Genomic DNA, 12054 nt, shown 5'->3' with positions numbered 1-12054 from the left:
CGAACTGATATTTAACACACATTAATTTAGTATTATTCCTGACATGCTAGAAAAGTTTAAAGTCATTTGCTTGATTTTTAAGATATTGCGCAACATTTATGACGTCAGAGCTAGTTACAGCAGACTGGCTGGCACACAATGGAACTGATGTGAATTTACTACAGCGTGAGTAGGCTGCTTCCCTACAAGTGGATAAATTGTGTTTCCACAGATGGGTCCCGATTTGGTCTTGAGAGTGATTATCGACGGATTCTCATCCGGAGGGATCGTGAAACTCGATTTCGGGACCCAAACACTGTGGAAAGAGACAGACATCGAAGAAGATCCATAATGGTGCGCGCATAGATTATGTTAACCACATGAACACGTCTTCACGAAATTGCGTGGGTGAATCGGTAAAGTTTAACTGGTGTCAGGTATCGTGACGAGATCTTGGGATCTCATGTGCGGTTGTTGCGAGTTGCTGTGGGCCCAGACTTCAAACGATAATGCTCGACCTCATAGAGTACGAGTGGTTGAAGTTCTCTTGGAGACGGAAGATATTACACCGTGGCGTGTTCTGTTCGCTCTTCCGATTTGAATCCCATAGAGCATGTCTGGAATGCACGGGGAGACAGGTTGCGTCACGTCAGGTTCCACCAACTGCTCTCCAAAACTTTCTAGCAGCTCTAGGGAGAAACAGGCGTTGGTGCCTCAGCATAGGATTCATGACGTAATTCACAGCATGCCCCGTCGTTGACAGCCCTGTACTGCTGCCAGTGCTAGTCAAACTCTATACTGAGCACATAAACCAGTTTTCAGAATATGTGTGCAAATCCGTTAAATTGGAAAAAAGAAGAACATTTTTGTCTACCGTTATGCATGTTGGAATTGTTTACGTCCTGTATTCTTTACATTGTTTCTACTTTACTATCTCCTGTTTATACTGTTCTGTGGCAAAATAAACACAACCTTGCAAAATTTCCGTTTGTTGCTGTAATTTTGGTCACCAGGGTAGATCGAGGCAGTTCCAAGGTCCCAAAACTCGACAACGACTGGGAGAGCGGTGTGCTGACGGCACGCTTCTCCATATCGAATCCTATGACGCCATTGGCAGAGGGTGACAGGATCAGGCTGGAATGGCCCGTCTAATTTTTTTATGCGAGCTATAGCATTACTTCCGCCAGTACCTCTTTCCCACACCTCAGACTTCAGACTTCACGCAAGTGCTGCTGCATATCCGGGGCGACAAGCAATCTTCGAAGATTAATGCTGTGGTGTCACCGCCAGACACCACACTTGCTAGTTGGTAGCCTTTAAATCGGCCGCGGTCCGTTAGTATACGTCGGACCCGCGTGTAGCCACTATCAGTGATTGCAGACCGAGCGCCGCCACACGGCAGGTCTAGAGAGACTTCCTAGCACTCGCCCAGTTGTACAACCGACTTTGCTAGCGATGGTTCACTGACAAAATACGCTCTCATTTGCCGAGACGATAGTTAGCATAGCCTTCAGCTACGTCATTTGCTACGACCTAGCAAGGCGCCATTACCAGTTACTATTGATACTGTAATCATGTACCGTCAAGAGCGACGCTCATCATTAATGGATTAAAGTTAAGTATTCCACCAGCTACGTCCGTTTTTCTAAAGTCTATTTTCCTTGTCCTGTTCCAGACCTCACGCCAGCCTGCGTCAGCTAAAACGCGTGCCTTTCGGCTTCCTCTCATACCCGGTGTTGGTTCTCCTGCCAACCCACAACAAATGCCACTCTCTTTCCTAGAGTTTATTCCATCGTTCAGAGTCTGCTGTCTTTCAAAATTTGGCAAATTTATTTTTATTTTAACTTTGTGGCCGGATATTCTTCCTGTCGCCACCGTGTCAGGCAAGTCGTTGCGCATCTGTCTGTTATTCGTGTAAACCTTGTTCTGTGTCTCATCATATTTTATCTGTATGTGTATCGTATTTACTAAGGCTGTGATTGAAGACCAGTCCAAAATTACCCTAAAAGAGCGTGAAAACCGTCTCAAGTTGATCAGTGGAAGAGACAAACTACCGTTCATCTGCCACGTGGATTCCATTCAGGGCTGGTGCACCTCCTTCTCTCCCAAGATGGCACGATTTACTTTGAGATACAGAAGCAGGAGCAGTCCGGAAGCGAGAATATTGCCACAGCTAAAGGGCTGTTTTCAAACCAACGAAAATGAAAGGGTATATTTTTTAAGCTGATACAACTAAATATCCCGAAAGCAACACGTCATATGAAAAAAATGTTCTAAGTAAACAGTTAATATTAGCAAAGGGAGACTTCAACACGCAGCTGGGGAAAGAAAAGAAATACTGGTATAAAGGTATGATTGGAAGATGAATCCACATAACTTTACAAACTTGGATGGTCAAATGCCTGTAAAACTCTGCAAAGAACACAAGCTTATATCTAAATCAGCATACATCAAAAGGAAGACAAATAAACATAAAACATGGAAACGCCAGACTGAAGAAATGGGGAGTGGCAGTTAGACCATGTCTATATGAACAAAAATTTGCATAAGGAAATTTATAACGTTAAAATATTGAGAGGAGTAGACATAGGCTCAGACCACCACGTAGTTACAATTAAAATCAAGTTACTCCATTAGGGAAAAGAATGGAAAAATTAATGAAACAAAAAAGGTGATAAGATCTGCGTCAGCTAATTAAAAATGACAAGTACCACCAACTGCTACCAAGTGTAAAAACACAAGCCAAGAATCTAGCTCCATTGAACCCACGAAATAAACATGCATGGTGGAGAACAGAATGTGACAAATTCCATGAAGATAGACACTAACAATGACTTAAGTTTGAAACACACAAAACAAAATAAAACGTATCAACCGCAAAAATAAAAGGAACAGATTCACAAAAAACATTAGGAGAATTAATAGAGGACTCCATAAAGACATAGTGAACTCTACAGAAGACAGTTACCACAAAACCAGTTCTAGGAACTAGTACAAAATCACTGGGAAACAACTACAACAATATGAGCCCTCTACGCTAATACTGAAAGATAAAGATGGAATACTGGAGCACAGTAGCAAATAAAATGCTGAAATCATGCTAAAAGCAGTTAATTAACTCTTTAATTGTGAAGAACCAAAAACACTCTTAAACCCCAGTAAAAGTCAAACCTACAAATTAGACCCTCCAGCTTACCAAGAAGTAGAAAGAGTCCTCAAAGGACAAAAAAGTTATAAGACATGTGGAGAAGATCAGTGTAAGTATTCAAGTGACACAATCAAGACATCATTGCACAAATCTTTGATAAAAATTTAGAAAACAGAACAATTCCCTGAATATTGGACCATCGCTGTCGTCCACCCACTACAATAGAACGGGAATAAGAGGAATCTGGACAGCTACAGAGGAATCCGGCTCCTACACTACAATACAGATTTAATCCAAGATCCTGTACGGAAGAATAAAGGAATGACTAGAACAGGAGTTAGGGATAGACCAGAGAGATTTCAGAGCATGGAGAGGCTGCGCAGAGCAGATCGTTAGTTTAAAATTGATTATTCCATACAACAAGATACGGAGCAAACCTTTGGCAATAACATTTGTAGGTTTTAAGAAGTCATATGACTGCATCCATAGACCTCCAGTATTAAAAATTTTAAGAAATCTGTGACTTCAGCCAAAACAAATTAAAGTAATAGAACTTACTCCAACAAACGCCAAGTCGAAAGTAAATTTAAGGAGAAATTTCTGAACCATTCCTTTTAAAAACAAGCTTACGACAAGGTGACAGACAGTCACCATTATTGTTCAACTGCTCTCTGGAATACACACTGAGAAATTAGTAAAAGGATAACTCACAGGACATAAGAACTGGAAGTGCAAGAAATGATCTAAGTTTAAACAGCTTAGGTTTTGCTGGTAGTCTTTCTCTGCTAGCCAACAATATTCAAGAAACCAGACAACAAGTTAAATCATTACAAGAAACATCACAGAAATTGGACTTAGAAAATCATTTGAAAAAAACGGAGATTATGTTAAGCGACCCACCAGTTGCGAACAAAATTACTATAGAAGAACAGGAATTCAGAATTGTTGATGAATTTAAATATTTAGGTGAAATCGTAACATACAATCTAAATCAGAAACCAACATGGCAAAATACAGTAAAAAAGTGAACAAAGCAAATTACATTACCAAAAACACATACAACAATAAAGCCTATCCATAGATACAAAATTATAACATTATACACTGAAGAGCCAAAAAAACTGGTACACCTGCCTAATATCGTGTAGGACCCCCGCGAGCACGCAGAAGTGCCGCAACACGCCGTAGCATTGACTCGGCTAATATCTGAAGTAGTGCTGGAGGGAACTGAACACCATGAATCCTGCAGCGCTGTCCATAAATCGATCAGAGCGCCAGGGGATGGAGATCTCTCCTGAACAGCACGTTGCAAGGCATCCCAGATATGCTAACTAATGTTCATGTCTGGGAGTTTGACGGCCAGAGGAAGAGTTTAACTCAGAAAAGTGTTCCTGGAGCCACTCTGTACCAATTTTGCTGAGGTGTCACAGTGTCCTTCTGTAACTGTCCTAGTCCGTCTGAATGCACAATGGACATGAATGGATGCAGCTGATGAGACAGGATGCTTACGAACTTGTCACCTGCCAGAGTCGTATCTAAACATATCAGGGGTCCCATGTGACTCCACCTGACACGCTCCACCAGCTTGAACAGTCCCCTGCAGACATTCAGGTTCCACGTATTCATGAAGTTGTCTCCATAGCTGTACACGTCCATCCGTTCGATACAATTTGAAACGAGACTCGTCCGACCAGGTGACATGTTTCGAATCATGAACAGTGCAATGTCGGTATTGATGGACCCAGGCGAGGCGTAAAGCTTGTGTCTTGCAGTCATGAAGGGTACACGAGTGGGCCTTCGGCTGCGAAAGCCCATATCGGTTATGTTTCTTTGAATGGTTCGCATGCTGATACTTGTTGACGGCCCAGCGTTTTAATCTGCGGCAACTTTCGTAAGGGTTGCGCTTCTGTCACGTTGAACGATTCTCTTCAGTCGTCATTGGTCCCGTTCTTACAGGATCTTTTCCCTGACGCAGCGATGCCGGAGATCTGACGTTTTACCGGGTTCCTGACATCCACGGTACACTCGTAAAATGGTCTCTACTACATCGCTACCTCGGAGATGCTGTGTCCCACCACTCGTGCGTCGGCTATGATACCACGTTCAGACTCACTTAAATCTTAATAACCTGGCATTGTAGCAGCAGTAACCGATCTAAAAACTGCGCCAGACACTTGTTGTCTTATATAGGCATTGCCCACCGCAGCGCCGTATTCTGCATGTTTACATATTTCTGTATGTGAATATACATCCCTATACCCGTTTCTTCGGCGCTTCAGTGTAAAACAGTTACACAACCAGAAATAACATAAGCAGCTGAAACCATCTCCAAAACAACTAAAACAGAGGAAACTGACAAAATACTATATGTGGAAAGAAGAATGATTAGGACATGCATAAAAAACAATATCAAGTAAATTGGTACTGGAGAATAGCTTCAAATAAAACAGTACTAGAAAAAAGAACCAGTAATGTGTACGATCGGGAAGAAACGTATCTCATTCTTTGGACAACTAATGAGAACACCAGAAAACGGAATTAGCAAGAGAATAATAGAGAAACTGCGGAATGGTAAGAGCAACATTGAATGGATCTCGGAAATTAAGGAAGATATAAAAGAACTCCAAATATCGGTAGATGAAAAAAAAAAAAAACAGGAAATCAGAGTAATGAAAGCGCACAGACCAGACTTTAAACGAAGATAAACAAAAGGACTATAAGAAGTATCATCTCAGACGAAAAAAGAAAGAAAATATCTGAAAAATGAAGAAGCATTGGGCAAACAGAAGAGCAAAACATACTTCATGTAATAATGAATTATGCCGCGCGGGATTAGCCGTGCGGTCTAAGGCGCTGCACTCATGGACTGTGCGGCTGGTCCCGGCGGAGGCTCGAGTCCTCCCTCTGGCATGGGTGTGTGTGTTTGTCCTTAGGATAATTTAGGTTAAGTAGTGTGTAAGTTTAGGGACTGATGACCTTAGCAGTTAAGTCCCATAAGATTTCACACACATTTGAAAATTTTTGAATAATGAATTTTAATAATCCTTGTATAACCACTCTAGTATTTAATGTCTTACTGAATATTGTTGGACTGAATTGCATTAATGAATAACAACGACCTTCTTTGTATAACTGACTAAAGTGGTCCAATGACGGCCATAAAGTAAAAAAAAATCTAAATAAAAAAGGGAACATCTATCTGTGCTACAACTAGCCACCTGGGTGGGTGAGGTCGATTTTGTATTTTCAAGTCGGAACGCCCAGTTTTAATGCATATTCGGATTCTACGCCAAAAATATATACGATTTACTCAAACCATTGTTTTCCATTGTGGTATGTGGTGCATTCAAGTTCTAAGGTCTCCGATTTTTTTTCTCCGGACTGGAAAGAGATAGAAACATGCACATTGTTTTAAAATGAGGCCGCGTTCGTTGTCAATACGTCCCAGAGATGGCAGCACCGTACGGCAGATGGAATTTTACCGCCAGCGGCGAGAATGAGAACTGTTTTAAATACTTAAAATGGCGACGTTTTCCTTACTTGAACAGCATGCAGTCATTCGTTTTCTGAATTTGTGTGGTGTGAAACCAATTGAAATTCATCGACAGTTGAAGGAGAAATGTGGTGATGGAGTTACAGATGTGTCGAAAGTGCATTCGTGGGTGCAACAGTTTAATGAAAGCAGAACATCGTGTGACAACAAACAGAAACAACCTCAGGCTCACACAAGCCGGTCTGACGACATGATCGAGAAAGTGGAGAGAATTGTTTTGGGGGATCGCCGAATTACTGTTGAACAGATCGTCTCCAGAGTTGGCATTTCTGTGGGTTCTGTGCACACAATCCTGCATGACGACCTGAAAATGCGAAAAGTGTCATCCAGGTGGGTGCCACGAATGCTGACGGACGACCACATGGCTGCCCGTGTGGCATGTTGCCAAGCAATGTTGACGCGCAACGACAGCATGAATGGGACTTTCTTTTCGTCGTTGTGACAGTGGATGAGACGTGGATGCCATTTTTCAATCCAGAAACAAAGCGCCAGTCAGCTCAATGGAAGCACACAGATTCACCGCCACCAAAAAAATTTCGGGTAACCGCCAGTGCTGAAAAAATGATGGTGTCCATGTTCTGGGACAGCGAGGGCGTAATCCTTACCCATTGTGTTCCAAAGGGCACTACGGTAACAGGTGCATCCTACGAAAATGTTTTGAAGAACAAATTCCTTCCTGCACTGCAACAAAAACGTCTGGGAAGGGCTGCACATGTGCTGTTTCACCAAGACAACGGACCCGCACATCGAGCTAACGTTACGCAATAGTTTCTTCGCGATAACAACTTTGAAGTGATTCCTCATGCTCCCTACTCACCTGACCTGGCTCCTAGTGACTTTTGGCTTTTTCCAACAATGAAAAACACTCTCCGTGGCCGCACATTCACCAGCCGTGCTGCTATTGCCTCAGCGATTTTCCAGTGGACTCCTAAAGAAGCCTTCGCCGCTGCCATGGAATCATGGCGTCAGCGTTGTGAAAAATGTGTACGTCTGCGGGGCGATTACGTCGAGAAGTAACGCCAGTTTCATCGATTTCGGGTGAGTCGTTAATTAGAAAAAAAATCGGAGGCCTTAGAACTTGAATGCACGTCGTAGATGACATTGTAATCGACAAATATCATGCGTGCATGTTTTTGCAATTAAGAACCGACGCATACGATTCTATGTTTCATTTACGATGAAAGTGTAAACATTTGTGTTCTAACGGTTGATACTGATATTCAAGCGTTACTTGAGATTTCAAATGTGACTGTAAAGTTCAGATAATATAGTTAGACATTGACATTTCTGGCAAATAAGCTAAGTGTTCGGTAACATAGTTTTCTGTTCCGTATGATGTTGATTGTGGTGGACGCCCAAACCATCGGAATGCTTGACTTCGGTGGCCACCCTCGAACCCCGCCATAAGGGTGACTGGTTTAGGGGTGTGTTTCCATCTAACCACTGTTACTCTTACGCTGACCACTAAGTGGCTACAGGCGGAATACAGGTCAAAACCATTGTAAAAAGGTAAAAATGTCCATGAAGTGATAGTAACAAACACACCTGCCATGGATGCTCACCGAAATCAAGCACCCCAATGGTGAGAGACAAGGGACTCACCTAAGCCAAGCATCCCGATGGGAACAGAAAACTATTACATCCGCGTCGTTGTTCCTGTATCGTGCCAAACGTAGTTTTTAATCAGACACTGAAACAGATAACCGTATTGTGCTGTATAAACAAGTTTGCAACACTGAAAAAAGTTTTGAGCATGAATATCAGTCGTTAGAACACAAAATTTTACATTTGCGTCATAAACGAAATGTAGAATCAGATGTGTCGGTTCTTAACTGCAAAAACAGGCACTCTTGATATTTGTCGATTACAGCGCCATCTACCGCGAATGGAAATCACTATTTTGCGTAGAATCCGAATATAAAATAAAATAGGGGGCTCCCCTTCTGAAAATACAAAGTTGATCCCGCCCATGCAGGAGGGATTGTTAGGGAGCGGCAAGTTGTAACACAGACAGATGTCCCCTTTACGAGTGTTAACTTTTCACGTAGATCATTTTTTTCTTCTTTCTATCTGTCGTTTTCAAAATATTTAGTTGTCTCAAGTTAAAACGAACACCTTGTATACTGGCAGAATTGCAATTTTATGGATAGTTTGTTAAGTCATGCTTGAATAGCTTATTTAGTAATTGCCCTATCGGCGAAAGACACAGTTCCAGATTTGAGAGCCGGCCGAGGTGGCCGAGCGGTTCTAGGCGCTACCGTCTGGAACTGCGCGACCGCTACGGTCGCAGGTTCGAATCCTGCCTCGGGAATGGGTGTGTGTGATGTCCTTAGGTTAGTTAGGTTTAAGTACTTCTAAGTTCTAGGGGACTGATGACCTCAGAAGTTAAGTCCCATAGTGCTCAGAGCCATTTGAACCAAATTTGAGAATGGGTTTCACTACCATTTTTTATTATAGTGGGTTTATCAATAACACTATGGCGATCATCTTGAATTACTAGATCAACAATTACAAGTTTGTTTAGTGTTGCGGCGCGATGGATTTATGAAGGTCACGTTTCATGTTTGCAGTTTTCATTTGTCTCTGGAACACATTTCTCTTGCGATGGTGACCTAAGTGTCTCATTACACAATGGTAGCAAAAAATATCGCATTGCAAAGGGTATTTGGTGATTAGAAACATTATGAGGCTTCACTGTATATTGTGTGGACTGTGTAGGCTAATTGCCAAAAGTTTAACCCGATTCATCGACATATGCAATGGTTTGTCGTCGAATCGTAAGTTCTCACTGCCATTACAGGTGTTTTTGCAGCTTTCCAGCCTAAAATGAGGAGACTGGACGAAACTGGTAGCTGCAGACTACAAAGGCTCACATTCAGCTGACTTTTTTTCGGTTCTCTGATTGGTTCGCCAAGGCCCGCTGCGACTACGTCTCCTGTGCCAACCTCTGCATCTCAGATTAGCCCTTAACCCAATGTGCTCAATTATTTGTTGGGTATATTCCAATCTCTGTCTTTCCCTACACTTTTTACCATTTACAGCGTCCTCTAGTACCAATAAAGTTAGACTCGTACTCTCATGTTTTAGCACGTGTGCTGTAAACATGGTCCTTCTTGTTGTCATTGTTTTCCACATATTTCTTTTCTTGCCGATTCTGTGGAAAATCTTCAGATTTCATACCTTATCAGTCCTCGCAATATTCAACCATTCTTCTACAGCACTGCATAAAAAATGTTTCGATTCACTTTTTTCCCGGTTTTATCACAATTCATTATTCACTTCCATACAATGCTGCGCTCAAGTCGTACATTGCGGAATTTTCTTCCTCAAGGTAAATTTTTAATACTACTAGACTTCTTTTGGCTAGAATGGTTTCTTTTCCTGTGCCAGTGTGCTTTGTAAGTTCTCCTTGCTTCCTCCGTCATGGATTATGTTGCCTCAAAGACGGCAGAATACCTTCACTTCAAAACTTCTTGCTCCCCAATTTTGTTGCTAATTTTATCGTCAAAATCATTTCTCTTACATTCGTATTTCTTCGATGTAGTCTCAATACTTGTTCTGCACCCATTAGACTGCTCATTACTTTCAGTAGGTCCTACAGTTCTTTTTTATTTTCATTGCGTATTGCTGTGTCATCAGCGAATCTTATGATTGATATCCTTAGATTCTAAATTTTAATCTCTCTTTTGAACCTTTCTTCAGTTTCCGTTGCTGCTCCTTCGATGTTCATTGAACAGTAAGGGAGAAGGATTACATTACAACCTTACAAACTTTCTAATCCGGGCACTTCGTTCTTGGTCTTAAAACTTGATGTTCCCTCTAGTTTCTTGTACATGTTGTATATGGGTTTATACCTATATGCCTGTGAATTTCGAACATCTGAAACATTTTACATTCTCGAACCCTTTTTCTGGGCCGACAGATCCTATGAACGTGTCTTGATTTTTCTTAAGTTTAGTTTTCATTATCAACCACAACGCCAGAACTGCCTCTCTGGCGCCTTTATCTTTCCTAAACCCAAACTGGGCATCATCTAACAGATCCTCAATTTTGACTACGTCTGTTATTTAGCTGAGTCTCTCTTTTCCACAAACGACGACGAGAGTTGAGGTCTGGGACTTACCAGGGGCACGAGCTCTCCGCGCTCCATGATGGCGGTGAGCTGTTGTCCGCGCTTGGAGCCGGACTTGACCTCGTCGCGCAGGAGGTCCCCCGTCGAGAGGTGGGTGAAGCCGTACTTCTGCACGATGCGGTCGCACTGCGTGCCCTTGCCAGAGCCGGGGCCCCCTGCAATACAACACGCAGGTCTACATACTGATAAGGCGCCCGCTCCTTCCAAGCAGCTCTGTGCGTCCTCGGAAGGAACGAGGAGCAGTCAAAAAGTTCCAGCCATCACATCGAAACAAAAAAACAAAGTTACGTAATTAACTTTTAGCTGATTTCAGGCACAAGTCTGCAATATTCTTCCATACTTTCCGGACTCGCCTCAACATATGCAGCGATAAACGAGGGGTAGTCATACAGCGTTTTATCGCGTCGAAAATAATTAAGTTAGGTAAATAATCTTTGTCTCTTTGGAGCTAAATGTTTGCAGTCGTAGTACATACTAAAATATCCCATCCAAAGGATCAAGCTGCCCACTAGAGGAGCCAAAACAAAATACGTAGTTCACTGGTAACGGAGACGAGTTGGGTCATCTAGTGGCGTCTAGTGGTGCTGGGATTTAAATATATATTACGACTACAGATCGTAGGTGCATACAAGCAAAAAATTATTTGCCTGGCTTAATTATTTTCGATATGATTAATAAAAATTCGTGACTACCCCTCGCTTATTGCTGCAGACCTCGACGCGAGGCCCGCAAGTATGGAAGAAAACTAAAGAAATGTAGTTCAACTATGAAATACGTAGCTTACAAAACTCTCTACTGATCTACTTCTTACGTAAAGCTTCTACGCGACCTCAATGAGGTAGAATTAATGGAGCGACCCAAAGAAAGCGTTCTTTCGTCCCGAGTTCGCTTAGTACCTGTAAGAGTGACACAAATATATTTGCTAACGCCAATCGAAGATGCTATGCGCATCACAAAATGATTATCCTTGAAATTTCTGGAGCGTACATCATCAGAAGAGACAGACGACGTTATAACTTCCTTCCCCATGTTGTTGTTGTTGTTGTTGTTGTCTTTGTCTGATGCAACTCTACTTGCTAGTCTACTCTGTGCAGGTCTCCTCATCAACAAATCAACAACATCCATTCGAATAAAGCTGAAAACACACACACACATTTGTCCCAGAAATAAATTGGAAAATGTCCAGGTGTCTCTGTTCCCGAACAAGGTTTTCGATACTTTTCCCTTGGCTCCAAGATAGAC

General features: G+C 42.2%; 1 protein-coding gene across 2 annotated transcripts in view; it reads right to left on the bottom strand.

Moving 5' to 3' along the window:
* Window positions 1–12054, bottom strand: part of LOC126190816 (adenylate kinase isoenzyme 1) — a 137972-nt gene that overhangs the window by 42763 nt on the left and 83155 nt on the right. For both annotated transcript variants that reach the window (XM_049931382.1, XM_049931383.1), the window contains one exon: window positions 10804–10967. In XM_049931382.1, the coding sequence (XP_049787339.1) occupies window positions 10804–10967 (164 nt within the window). The remainder of the gene's footprint in view (window positions 1–10803; window positions 10968–12054) is intronic.

The sequence above is a fragment of the Schistocerca cancellata genome, chromosome 6 (genome assembly GCF_023864275.1).
Source record: "Schistocerca cancellata isolate TAMUIC-IGC-003103 chromosome 6, iqSchCanc2.1, whole genome shotgun sequence".
NCBI lineage: Eukaryota > Metazoa > Arthropoda > Insecta > Orthoptera > Acrididae > Schistocerca > Schistocerca cancellata.
The sequence above is the reverse complement of the archived record's forward strand: the minus strand, read 5'-3'. Positions and strand labels throughout refer to the sequence as shown.